Here is a 13573-nt window from a genome sequence, read left to right as displayed (position 1 = left end):
ACCGGTGCAACTGGCGTTGGATAACTCGTAACGATTGTAAACATCTCGAGTAGATTGCGAGAGAAGGAGATCAACCCAATTCCATAACTGTTGAACTGTTCGAGTTCGGCGCTTGCAGTAGTTGGATTAACGAGGTCGTTGCGTTCCCGGGTATTTGTGTTTGGGAAATTTGCATTCGGCAGGTTAGTACACACCCGATGATGAGGAACCCCGATAGCGAGCACCGAAATCACAGTTTCCACCGTCGAACTTGCCCGTGAGTTTGGGACAGGCGCTTATCGCGCGATCGTGAACAGACAATCGATATCTCGGTTTTCCTATCGGCACCTTCGGTACTGTCGTTGCCTGACGTACCGGCGTTGAGGAAAATAACACGCCGGGCTTTTCACTCCTGTTGCAGTTTGCACACGTACCGGAACGGAGTTTGTTTCTCTTTTTTAAAATCCATAAATCCACAGTTTGCATTCTTTGCTCGCCGATAGAGCAGCGTTCGAATCACTTCCATGTACAAGGCGGAACAAAAGGAGCTACAAGTTTACCCACCTTCGTTCTGTTTGGTCTGCAGACTCTTCTGGGTGTTTTCGATTGCGTGGAGCATGAACTTGGTACAGACTGCCTGTACCAACAGCCTCGCGAGTATCTGAGCGAAGTCCGCTTTTGTCTATTGTACCGGCGTAAGCAAATATCATCTTGCCTCTGAGTTCGCTTCAGATGCTGCTTGTTCAAAACGTCCTGCAATAACTGGGCTGCCTACCATTATGTGGCACAGTGCATACACCTGCGTATTTCTGCGTGATACAATGCGTTTGCCGACAGCCAAGTTTGTATAAAATTGATGTATCCACAAAAAAACTCGTCCTATATGTATAGGTGTATTATGTTAAACGATCGCGGAGTTCCGTTGTACGGTTGAACAATGGTACCTGACAAAATTAAACTCTGCGACTGAAACGCGTGTTACAACAACGTCTTTATCAAGGGTCGAGAAGTATCCTGCATTCGAAACAAAAAGAATAACCGAGATGAGGAAAGGATTGGGAGCGCGGTTCGAGTCTTTTTTGGATTTTATCATGGGCTGGAATTTTTTTCAACTCCCCAAGTCTTCTCCCCGTCACTCTTACTCTTTCAAGGTTTAAAAAAGTTTTCGGGTCACCCCCGCCCGGCCCTCTGTCTCTCTCTCTCTCTCTCTCTCTCTCTCTCTCTCTCTGGAGAAGTTTTCAAAGTGCGCTCGCATAGAGTGGGTTTACGGCAGAGAGTTTGAGTGCCCTCCTTCCAGTCCCAGTCCTCGCCCCTTTCCTCGTTACCCCCTTTTTTCTCCTTCTCCACGTTTCTCCCCAGCGTCTTTCCCTTATTTCTTGTCGCCTCATTCCTTTCGTCGGAAGTGCTATAAAATACTGATATTAATCCCGACATATGCCTTACAACTCGTACGCCTTTATCCTCCGAGATCCGCGATTCTCAGCACCTATGTCACTGGCCCGGATGGTAGGTTAGGTGAGGCTAGGCTGGCTCGAGTGGAGTCAGGCTCGGTTTGGCCTAGGTACGCCTAATAATCCCACGGAGAAGGCGAAGAACGCTGCTAAGAGGTATAGCAGGCTTTGGCTTCATTTTCCCGTACCAGGTCTGATGAAAATTGCTCGAATATTTGCATGCCAAACGCTTAATACACGTACACGTACAGTACATGGAGTTATCAGTTTCACTTCTCCTGCCTTTTAATAATAACCCTCTAACAGGGTTGCGGTTTAATGATACGAACGCCGAATCAGGCGAGGCAGAATTTGTTGTACCGTTTAGTGTGCTTCATCAAATTTACTTCAATTACCCCATCAGTGATCTTGCTATGACTACAAAGAGTAACCACCACTCTATCAATTTGACATACGCCTGATTAACATGAAACGTAATGAAAATATTAAAATTGTGTAATATAAATGAATATTCATAAGTAATAAGTCGACAAATTGAGTAAGAAGAATGATTGACGAGAATAATTGAGCTTCTAAGAAGGACAATGCGAGCCTCGGTCATTGCAGGTTAGAGATACTGTTCCTCCTAGTTAAGATCTTTATCTTATCTTACTCCTAGTCAACCGAAGATGTTCAACAAGCTTTAATATGAGCATCTTCATGGAGGAAGAATTACAGATAGAAAGTGGTAAAGTATTCCAAAAATAGTAGAGTGACACAGTGTCAAATGAACTATTCACAGTTGTAGCGCCCCTTATACACGTCTTTCTTGTAGGTTCATGGGAATTGAGATTTATTGACAAACCTGATTTTAAACGACGAACCGACGTTGTTACCAACACGACTGTCATGATCTTGCATCCACGTGGTGCGAAGTAACAACGTAACTTGAGAAAACTCTGAATTTATCGGTGCAAGCTTACATACAACGTCCCATGTCTTGGCGTCACTTTGAACAATGCTGCAAAGTTTCGTTCGAAACGGAGCGAACGTCAAAACAGGTTAACCCCTGAAGGAGTGCTGATCGGTTGAATAATTAGATCAACGTGAGCATGCCGTAGGTATAGCTAACAAGTGAATACGCGATGGCCTCTCCACGGCGCACTCGCGTTACGAGCAGCATCCGGTATGCCAAGCTTCCGGATCCTTTTCCGGTTGCTGTTTCCGCTTTTAATATGCGCGTGGCTTGCGGCAATCGTGGCCATTCCGGGAATTTCCAACCCACTATGTCAGCAACTGGAAGCCTTTCGCAGCTCTTGCGCGACGCAGTTGCCCTGATGATTCCTGGAGCGAGACACTAAACCTCGAGGTTTTTCACCGTCCGATGGCTGGTTGGAAACACCGTAGTTACGCAGGCATAATAATTCCCGCCGTAACACCACCCGTACGGCAACGAGAATCGGTCGAAATTATTTAACTCTTCGACGAACCATGCAGGCAAGATAAATTTCTAGTTCAGTGCCCTTTACGGTGATTATGAAAGGGACTGGAATGGTTTACGATCACTTTACTTCATCCAGTTCTACGACCAGACGAATGACACGGTAGCTCGTAAAAATCGAGCATAATGTCAAGGAACCAGCAAATCCTCGCGGTACACGCAATTGAAATGAGTAAATTTTTCACGCTGCAATGGATATTAGAATCCATTGTCAGTGAGAAAAAAAACGCGTTACATATCCTACATGTATAGTCGTTATACGTCGCGTTGCTATATATACACGGACGTTGCGCGGCTGACCTGGATTTGAGTTACTTCACGTTCCGTGTGGCCATATTTGCTTCCATCCCTCATTTTTTTCTGCTACTTATTCTCTGCCTTCTTTCTGTTTTCTTTTTTTTTTTTTTTTTTCGTTTTTTTTCTGTTCTCTTCCTACGCGATGCTTGTGGCGACAAAGCCGTCCGGCCTGCACACATGCTGGTCGTCATTATGCTGAGCCTCGGCTATTATTGTACCACCCGTCCGCGTTGGACGCGTGGTTGGTACGCCGAGGGAACTTAGAATTATGGCCATTCTAACTTTGCATTTGAAAACCTGACGGAGGTGGTGCAGCTAGACACCCCCTCCCGCTTCTACTCCCAACTGCTACAGGGGTCGACGTTTTCGCGATGTCGACTTGCACGCAAGAGTTGTTGGCTCTCTTTTTCAGGTACCCTCGACTCTACTCACATCCCAGGGCACTTCAACGCGTGCAAGTTTCTTTACCAGTTTAACGAGGTTGCAAAAGCACCGGGGGTCTTGTAGCGCTGCGAACGACGAAAGTGGTTTACCTTTGTGACTATTACACGTCTTTAGTTCAGCTTTGCCATCCCTAGCTTTATCCTACGAGACGAGTTTGTCTTGCAGCGAGTCCGTTGTTCAATGATGAATTTTTCATCAACGGGATGCCCGATTTACGGGCCCTACAGGTTTGTGGCGTTACTCGGAATCACTCTTGCCCTGGGTCACGTTATTTATCTTCGTTGGATTGCAACTACCAGGTTCGACGGAAAGGCCTCTCGTTAGTTATTATTCTTCAAAGCGATACATTTTTATGAAGTGCCAATCTAGCGACGGGAGTTTTTCAAGTAATTTTTTGTGGATAGTATCGTCCGCTTTGATTATAATTGTAGTTTGTCACGTTTGTGTTCAACACTCGCCAGTCAAGTTTGATTTCAATCGAAACAGTGACCGAGAAAAATGACAATCAAAAAGTACATTACGGAAGTATTATCAATAAAGAATAGTTACTTTTCGACAACATGAGACTCTTCACCGAGACCTGCTTAAAGGAAACGTACACGAAGTTCAGGAAAACTGAAATACTTTGGTCATTCTCGCGTGTTGCGATGACTTGTCAAAATAAGAGCTCATTCATTTCTTCGTTTTCATGGTATAGGTTCTTATGCGGCTTTTTAACCTTTTATTTTCGCTCACACGTAGTATCGAATTTGGTTCAAAATTTCAATAATTTCTCAGTTTCTAGTTGAGCATTTGCAGCACGTACAATCAGTTCAAAAACGTTTTGAATTGAAAAATCACTAAACAAAGGTTCATAAGCTAAAGCTGATCGACTTGATATTAATCGAAAAAGGTTTTTGGTCTATAAAAGAAATTCTTAAACATTAAATTGCAACCGAATACTCTTCGTAACAACGTCAGAAAAATCACATGATCCTACAATATTATTATTCCTGAAAACTCGTACAGTTTGTGTGATTCCAATTAAAATAATTTCATTTCGTTTATACCCAAATGAATTCCCTGCCAACTGCGTTAGATATAATTATTTACAAACTCGTGATTGAATACACGACCCAAAATCTAACTTATCGTCAGATGATCCACGACAAATTTACGTCTACGAATACACCAATCTATTGTCAATCTGCACTGGACAAGCAATGTGAAGATACTGGAACGTTTTAACTATCGTAGAGCTTGTTAAAAGTGAAATGATGCTTTAAAAAAAAAGAAGGTCGCAATTTCAACCAAAGTGTTTCCATGCAACGGGCTTCACTCGATGTTTTCTCTTGTGGAAGGGTCAAGAAATAAAAGGTGTTACAATTCATCCATTTGCCAGGCAGCTTTCCTCTCTGGATACGCGACAAGGGTGTGAAATCCGGGATGATTGACCGTTGCGACACGTGAGTGATCAACCCCTTTAAATGCGAGTGCAACGTGCTCCCGCATGCTCGTCGTGACTTAACGTTAGTCTCGCTGCTTGAAATTTGGGATTTCATTGATATAGGAAGGTGCAGCTTGACGTATTCGCTGCTCTTGTTTCCCAGCATTTCGATATATTGGTCATGGAGTCACCGTTTGCAGCGCATAAGATCCCCAGTCTCGCCCTCTTCCTTATTCCTCCTCCTCCTCTTTTTTTTTCCTCTTGCAGCTCGAGAGCTTGCGAGGACGTGTCGTGAGCTCGCCTGTGCTTCGAGCTCGTCTGCCGATTTATCACAGCAATAAGCGATAAATTGGCGCTAATGTTCGTCGATTTATTAATCATTCAGAATTACAATTCTTTTGATAAGATTTATTAAGTGCGATTTTCACGAGCTGCTGAGATAGTCGGAAAGCGATTTATCAACCAGATACAATCCCGATCGGTTGATCGCGTGTGAAAGCGATCAACGTTGATAGAATATCAGTACCGATGCTTGTTCATTTTTTTTTACACATAGCAACGCACAATTTCCCGACACACTTAAACGCCTGAGATCTTTTTTACACCTTTGGCGCCGACTGGTTGGAAATAACGAAAACTTTTTCTTTCCGTTCAATTTAGCTGAGTAATTTGTTCGGCAAATATTTGGACGGCGGACTGCTAAGCCGCGAAGGCAATCGTTTGGCAAGGCTGCCAGGCTGCACGCACTCAAATCATTTATTATTAAACTGATATATGTCGCCTCTTTAGAAAGGTTGACAGATATTTCATTAGTTCTGATCGACTTGCGTTATTATATTATACATGTACGTATTATCGATCGTATTTTTCGGAACATGCGTGCGCTATCTAAATTTCGATTAGACGGCAAGAGGGGGACGCAATCAATCAAACGCGTCTTATATCAAACGGAGAAATCCATTAGGGATGAAAGTGGCATGTCGCCGAAAATCGTTTCCTGATTCGCGGATTATTTGCCGCGCAACGGTGACTCGCAATATTTTTCTTCGAAAAACGAAAAAAAAAAAAAGTAATATTTGTTCTCTGTAATTCATAAAATACGTGACTGTTTCTCTTTGTTGTAAATGAAAGATATCCCAAATATTAGAAAGGAGAAGTCCCTATCAAAACGGATGAAATCATTTGCCAGTTCACATAAAAGTTAACATGCTTCACTGAATCATTTATGTTTACTTAGCAGGAAAAAGCTTTTCAATAGCTTCGTATTCAAATATAACGAAGTATAATATCATTTTTCCTTGTCAAATCAATATTTCTACAAACTATATTTCCTTGTGTGACATCGATAAATTGATAAACACACTTCGTCTTTTTCATGAATTTAATGTCCTCGAGTTTCGTTAAGGGAATTTAATGCTTAGAGTAACCGTTGGTTTTCTTTTTCTCGGCCCGTAAAGCAAAATTATGCGATAAGAATAACGATTTTGGTCGGAAGCGTTTACCGAGCTCAAGTTCAACTTGTACGAGGATGGATTAAGGTGCTTCCAATTTTCAACGGACATTACAATAAACGCCGTTCAGATCTGGGTAAGCCATAATTATTCCTTTCGAAAAGCCAGTAATTTACAAAATGCGTCAATGTCAACGTGAAAAGAAAATTACTTACGACAGCTCGAACGCTTTAACGTCCACCCTGTATCGATATTTATGTACAAGTCGTTTATATGTAGACGATATTGCTCGGGTATTGGATATTTACGGTATATGAATATTCGAGCCTCGGTTTCCGTGGTCTTGCGACGATTGAATGGGCTACAATATATTTCTGTTAAACACCGCACGTAAAGCGGGCAAGAGTTTCAATGAGGTGAATAAATTTCGCATAATTTTATGATAAAAACTCCATTACAAGAGGGATGAATTGTTTCTGCCTATTGTTGCCTATTGAATTTTTCATTGGCAGTACATGCAATTTTTAACAAATTTCAACTCAACTACAAGTTAAATTCGGTGTGGATTACACGATCACCTCAAGCCTGCGAATAATGTGACGTCACACTAATTTCGAGACGTCTGTAATATGCTACATAAAAATGTCTGTACCTATAATTTAATTGAGTTGATCGCAAAAAATGTTGCGATTAGTCGAAATTGACCCAATTCGTTAGTCGTTCGAGGTTATTGAATATTGTTTTTAATTTACTCGACAATTTCAACCGACTGCTTTAATCATTCAAGTTGTTTATATCTACTCGAATAACCTTTGTAGCTTGATAAATATTTTTTAATTCTATGAAATATTCGATCACCCGAAAATGATTTATTTTACCGTACATTGGGAAGTTGAAATTACGAAAGTCACATAGTTTGTCGATGAAAATGTTTATCTGAATCAAACCTCAATTAATTTCAGTTGAATAATTTCATTCGATTCAAGTAATTCTGACGCAGACCAAGCAGATAGTATATTTATGAATTTACCAAGAGTTGGACTTTAGGTAAGAAAAGTGTTGACTATTGAACAGAAAATTGTACTTGTTGTTGTCCTTGCCGTTGGATTTCTTTTTCACGTCTGCAGTAAAATTTTGTCGTTAAATAGTATTCGTTTTACCTTATATCATCATCATTTACAGATTTGACAAAGCAAGAGGAAACTAATTTAGATCGTTGATGAGAAAACAAAAGTTGGATTTTGTGAACGCCACGTGCATAATTCTGGGTTAAAATGAACGGTAATAATTCAAGTAAAAGAGAATGTCACACGTAATGTAATCGCGATTACAATCGCTATGAATTTCCCTGAAGAACGTGGCGAACCTGTTCTCGTGGGAAAGCAAGAGCTATATTTCATATTTCTCTGTCCGGCTGCACACTACCAGCAATAACATAATAATAATTCTCACAGCGTTGTGGTTTTTTTTTCTTTTTTTTTTTTTTTGTTGCTATAATTATGTGAAATGTCCCAGATAATACGCTGTAGATAACAATAATGGCATGGCAATGTTGGTGCTAATTTTTCCTGGTGATATTAAACACCACATAGCAGCCTAGCGAGATCTAAAATCGCCCAACCATCATTTGGCGTATTGAAAGCGTTCGTCACTCGTCATTAATTCTAACGATAACGAAACAGGAACGGAAAAGGTTTTGCAGTCCGACGACCCTTACCTGTCGATTATTTTGTAATAACGCAATTCTATTACAACCTACGGTAAAGATATATTGGAAATGATGGGTGTGTCTACAAGCAGCTTTCGGAATTTGGCTTCAACGTGTATTCATTAAATCTCTAATGCCGTTTTCTATAAATTATGAACGAAGGTTTTATTTTATTTTTATCGACTTATGAGGAAAAACTTTGCGAATTTAGTAGTTTTACAGCAACTGAGATGTTCGCAGAAGCAAATGGGTGTACGAGAAAAAAACAGCATGATAATGAAGGGTGGACGGGTCTTTATCTCTGAAGATTCTGACATAAGAGCATTACAGCCGAGCGGGAATATAAAACAGTTTGAGTAAGAAACATAATGACGCTGAAAAAAAAAAAAAACAAGATAAAAAAACAGAGGCTGGAAAGTTTTCTAAACGTCACTATTCAATCATCCTTGAGATTATATTTAATGACGTTGGTTGACCTAAAATCGATTCTTTATATTAATTTTATTAAGAGATGATCTTGCTTTGAAAAGGTATCGAATTATTATAATTGGGAGGGAATCCGGCTCCACTCGACGACCCTCCGCACCTTCTCACCTTCGATTCTTTTTCCTTTTGAGATTTTTCCAAACCACGTTTTTTTTCTCAAACTTTTCCAGGCTCTCGTTCCGGAGGTCTTAGCAGCCAAAATTTAACAATTTTTAAAATGCAGGAATTTCCAATCAACGCTATCTCAGTATTGAAAAATCAATGAAACCGGGCATCATATATTTCAAAAAATTTCTTCTCGACAAATTCCTCAGGGCAAAATCGATAATCTCAAACTCTGACCGATGACGGTATCTTTCCCTTCGTGGTTGTAAGATTTTCTCAAGGTTAGCTACCTCACTCGAATTATCGAGGTTTCAAAATGTGAAACTCCGAAGCAAGCGGGTCTCTAATCATGTGATTTTGATTCCTTCCAGTTATCCGAGGACATCGGGTACGTCCTCTACTCGGCGTTGGGCAGCTTCTACATCCCATCGTGCATCATGGTCTTCGTATACATCAGGATATACTTCGCGGCGAAAGCTCGGGCGCGGCGTGGAATCCGGAAGCAGCCAAGACCGCGGCCAGTTGTTCCGGAGTCACCGGACATAAGACAGACAAGTTTCACCCAGAGCACGCCAGCGATGGGGGCGAGGAGAACGGCGGGTTCGACGATGGAAAACGTCGCAACGATAGAGAACCAACCGATCCAAATACCCATAGTGACCTGCGACTTTGCCAGCGACATCAGCACCTCCGAAGCCGAGCCCGGAGGAGGCAGCAATCCTCAGCTTGAGGAGAAGGACACGTTGAAGGTAAGGAGGCGCCTCGGTCTTCCGGGCGCGGATTTTCAATTTTGTCCTAATTATTTTGGCACGGGCGTTGCCAGGGTAACTTGGCAGGCATGTTGTACTCAAGGCGTAAAAGTTAAAATGAACTCGGGAGGTGCGGAGTGTATACCGGTAATTAAATTCCTATCCCCATACCGAATGCCGGTGGAAGCTGGGGGTTACGGATATCTAGTAAGTGAAGGTAAAAAGTAAAAAACGACAAGTCTTCGATTCGACAGAAGCCTCGCTTCAATTTCCGTTAGGTATTTCCACAACGTTTTTCTCTCTTTATACGGGGATTTATCGATGTGCAAATAACCCCCATCATTTTCGCAAGGGCATGCCAGGGATGAAATGAAAACTCCACTTACCTCGCAACGCTGATTAATTATACGGCTGCGATCTTGTACTCGATATGACGAAAGGGGAAATTATAGTTTGTTTGAACTTTACAAAAACTTTTTTCGATCCTAATCGGAGTTTAACCACCTAAATGCCGAACGTTGCGGAATGGCATCGTAAAGTAATTCAATGTTTTTGGTGACTCGTTGTTGGGTGAATTTTTACTTTTGAAAGTACGTGTTTTAAGGAACGTTGATATCAAGGAATCCGATTGTGACCGTGAAAAGTTATTTTCGGGATGAATTTTTCTATTCAAAAACATTGAATAATAATATTTTTTAGGTCAAATACGTGATTTCAAGAATTCCGAGTTATTTTTCTAATATAAGCTGTAGTTTTACTGTATGATAAATCACACTGACTCAAAAACAGTGTTCTTTCAAAGAAAAATAAACCCGAAAAAAAAAAAAATAATGATTGTCATTGCTATGAAGCCATTTGAGAGAATAATCAAAAAGTGGTCAACTTGGAGGGCTCAAAACTTTACGAAGGCGTGGAAAATAGAACTTTTTATGGTCATAATCCGATTCCTTGATCTCACGAATACTCAAAGCACACGCTTTCAAAACAATCCATTGACTCTAAGGTTAGACGTACCAGCAATGATGTAAGAACAATCTTTTTTTGATAACGCATGAAAATTAAATATAGAACTCCTAGGGAAGAAGCAAGTGGTTCTATACGCCGGGCGTTTAAGTAGAGCAACTAAATAAGTAAATGCCCTTGAAACAAAGGAATGAAAGGCGGGAAAACGAATAAATTGAGAGGGAAGTCTAATTAAAATTTTAGTCCGGCTATTTCGTCGGCTGAAAAAGGTTAACCGACCTGTTCACGCATTAATGTACGTATTATAAAATGGATGTAGGTATATAGGTAAGGAAAATTACCCACGTAGACCGTTATACGAACAGCCTATTTACACATTTTCACCATCCATCACGCATCCTCGCTCAACGCTATCTGTCAGATTATTTCATTTGATTCCTAATCCGTACCGTATAACGTGGAAATATTCGCGATAAATAAAGAGCTTTTAAAAGCCGAAACGAACGTAATTACGACGTCGAAGATGACTGAACGAAAAAAGAGAGAATAGAGAAAAACGTGGAATCCTACGACATTCAGCCTTGGGACTAATTACGTACAATTTCATCATCAAAAATGAAAGATGTACGTGTCTTAGATACATGGGGCATTCCATGGCAGATAGAATCACGTTCATCCCCAATCATCTCGGATCTGGCCCCGTTTTTTAGGCCGTTGTCCAGACCTGAAAACAGTCTTTTGGTTTTTGAAGAAAATTTTTTCGAACTGATATTTGCTTACGATAGTTTTAGGCATTAGAACGCCTGTTTCAAACACTTTAAAAGATCTTGAGATATTCTATGTTAGGTCCCAAGATTTTCGAACTTTCAAAAAGTGAAAAATAAATATCTCTTTCAACTTTCAAATACGCGCAGATGGTGAGTTGACTAATTTTGAAAGAATTGATATATTATTTCACTTTGTGAATTTAATTTATGAATAACATACCTAAGTCTCGTTATAAACTTGAAACTCAAATTCACGCGGATCGATTTTCATTTGATTATTTATACCTATGTTTATAACAGCTTTCTTGACTGATTACGTATTGTTTCGAACTTTTCACAGCACCAGAATCCATTCTGTGTACACTAAATAAGATTTATAAAAACTGTTTGAAATATCGTTTCAAATAAAGAAATTAATCCCTTACTCGTAAATTATTTAAACTCATCGTTAAGCAACTTAGTGATTAGCGTATTTGTCCCTGAATTGGGTCAAATCCCGTTTTTTTTTTTTTTTTTTTCTTGTCTAAACTGTATATTCGAATAACTTCCAAAAAAAATTAGGTTGTATTGTTTCTTTTTCCAAATGCACAAAAATGATATCTTAGACGATGGATGGAACACCATAAAGTTGAACAAAAATACTGAAATTCAATTGCCGTTGCTTTTTAGAGGAAAAAAAAATATTCGAGATCGATGTTTCAATTTACTGTATCAAATATACACTTGTCAACATTAGAAATAAAAATTCAGAAAAAGGACTTATACTTACGCAGTACATAATGAATGAAATTACTATACAACAATGTAACGTTGGTTGGCAAATTTCAGATTAAAATTTATTGCGGTTTGAAATTTAAAGCTGCACGCACGGAGGTGATATGCCCGGCGTGTTGCCTGATCGTGAAATCGAGAATCCAGAAACAGACTAATCCGTTTGTGATTCAACGTCGATCACAGCAGCTCTGTCTCATCCACCCTCGTCATTCAATTTTTAATCAATACCGTGTTATCACAAACACTAGTGCACAGGCTAGTGAGTTAACGGGCACCGCAACGTATTTCGATTCGCAAAAAATAGTTCATAAAACGTATGGAAAACAGGACATACGCAGGAACGAATTCTCCATAGATGTACAACTGGACTAAAAACAATCTGAAATGCAACACTGCCTGTGAAATCGATTGATAACGCCGCGAAAATTGAGGATATTAATATCCCGCAAGGCGTGCGTGGTTATTATGTACCCGGAGAGAAAACGGACTAATTGAAGGAAAGTATGATTCCACTATCATAACGATATTAACGAACTTTGAATACTGTTTAATTTTAGTCCGGACCGTGCGCAGCATATGCTATGAATCCGATATAATAGACCTTTTTCCCTCGCGATTGAATTTCCAGCACCGTTACGTGTATTACAAAAAGCAGCTGAGCTATTTTCAGTGAAACGAATACCCATTTTTCATTCAATTTCATTTCGTCGATATTTATTCTTTGCCCAATCGGCAACTGGCGAAAACAAAAATTTATATCGGTACCTAATGTTAATCTCTGCAATTTCCTGCCGAATCATATTTGGAGAAGGTGCAATATTTCTGGATTATTTTACGAGCGCGACAATGAAGCAGTATGCCCAACGCACTATACGCCAAGTTGAATTTCCATATTGGCAATATACCCGCCAATTTTCCCCCGTCATGGATTAAAACTTCACGAATTGGATTCGCGAATATTCATTTCTTTTCATTTCATATTTCAATAGGTCACACTGTGCAGAATGGATTAGAGATTATTTTTCGATTTTTCGATTTTTCGAATCTCGGATATCCTCGGGTTTACATCTCATTCGAAACGCTGTCTGTCGAACGTGAAATTGACTCGTAATGTTCGGAACCTCCGCTGCATCAGTTGGGGAAAAAAGGAAGTACAGTCAACGTCGATATAACGACTTGTCAAATTTTACGTTCGTCAAAATCCACCTAGGAATAATTTCGTATTAAACGCATTTCACACTTGAGCCGAAATTCCATGTTTTCTGGAATCCCTCGTTAAGTCAGATTGGACTAACCTTACGACAACCATGTGCTGACCTACGTATCACTCATGATTGACTAATGTGAAATGTGGATTTTCATACACAAACACCAAATATCGGTCACGAATTTTTTTTTCACTTTAAAACCGTCAGTATTTATTGTTCTCAAGAAAAGAACAAAGATTCGCCGCCAAGTTACCTTAAGAATACCCTGATCGATGTCGGATACGT

The 13573-nt window shown here is 40.1% G+C and overlaps 1 protein-coding gene across 1 annotated transcript in view; it reads left to right on the top strand.

Moving 5' to 3' along the window:
* Nucleotides 1–13573, top strand: part of LOC124188036 (alpha-2A adrenergic receptor) — a 253740-nt gene that overhangs the window by 173896 nt on the left and 66271 nt on the right. The window contains exon 2 of the mRNA XM_046580303.1: nt 9199–9576. Within this exon, the coding sequence (XP_046436259.1) occupies nt 9199–9576 (378 nt within the window). The remainder of the gene's footprint in view (nt 1–9198; nt 9577–13573) is intronic.

Source organism: Neodiprion fabricii, chromosome 1 (genome assembly GCF_021155785.1).
Source record: "Neodiprion fabricii isolate iyNeoFabr1 chromosome 1, iyNeoFabr1.1, whole genome shotgun sequence".
NCBI lineage: Eukaryota > Metazoa > Arthropoda > Insecta > Hymenoptera > Diprionidae > Neodiprion > Neodiprion fabricii.
This window is presented reverse-complemented; position numbering and strand designations above follow the sequence as displayed.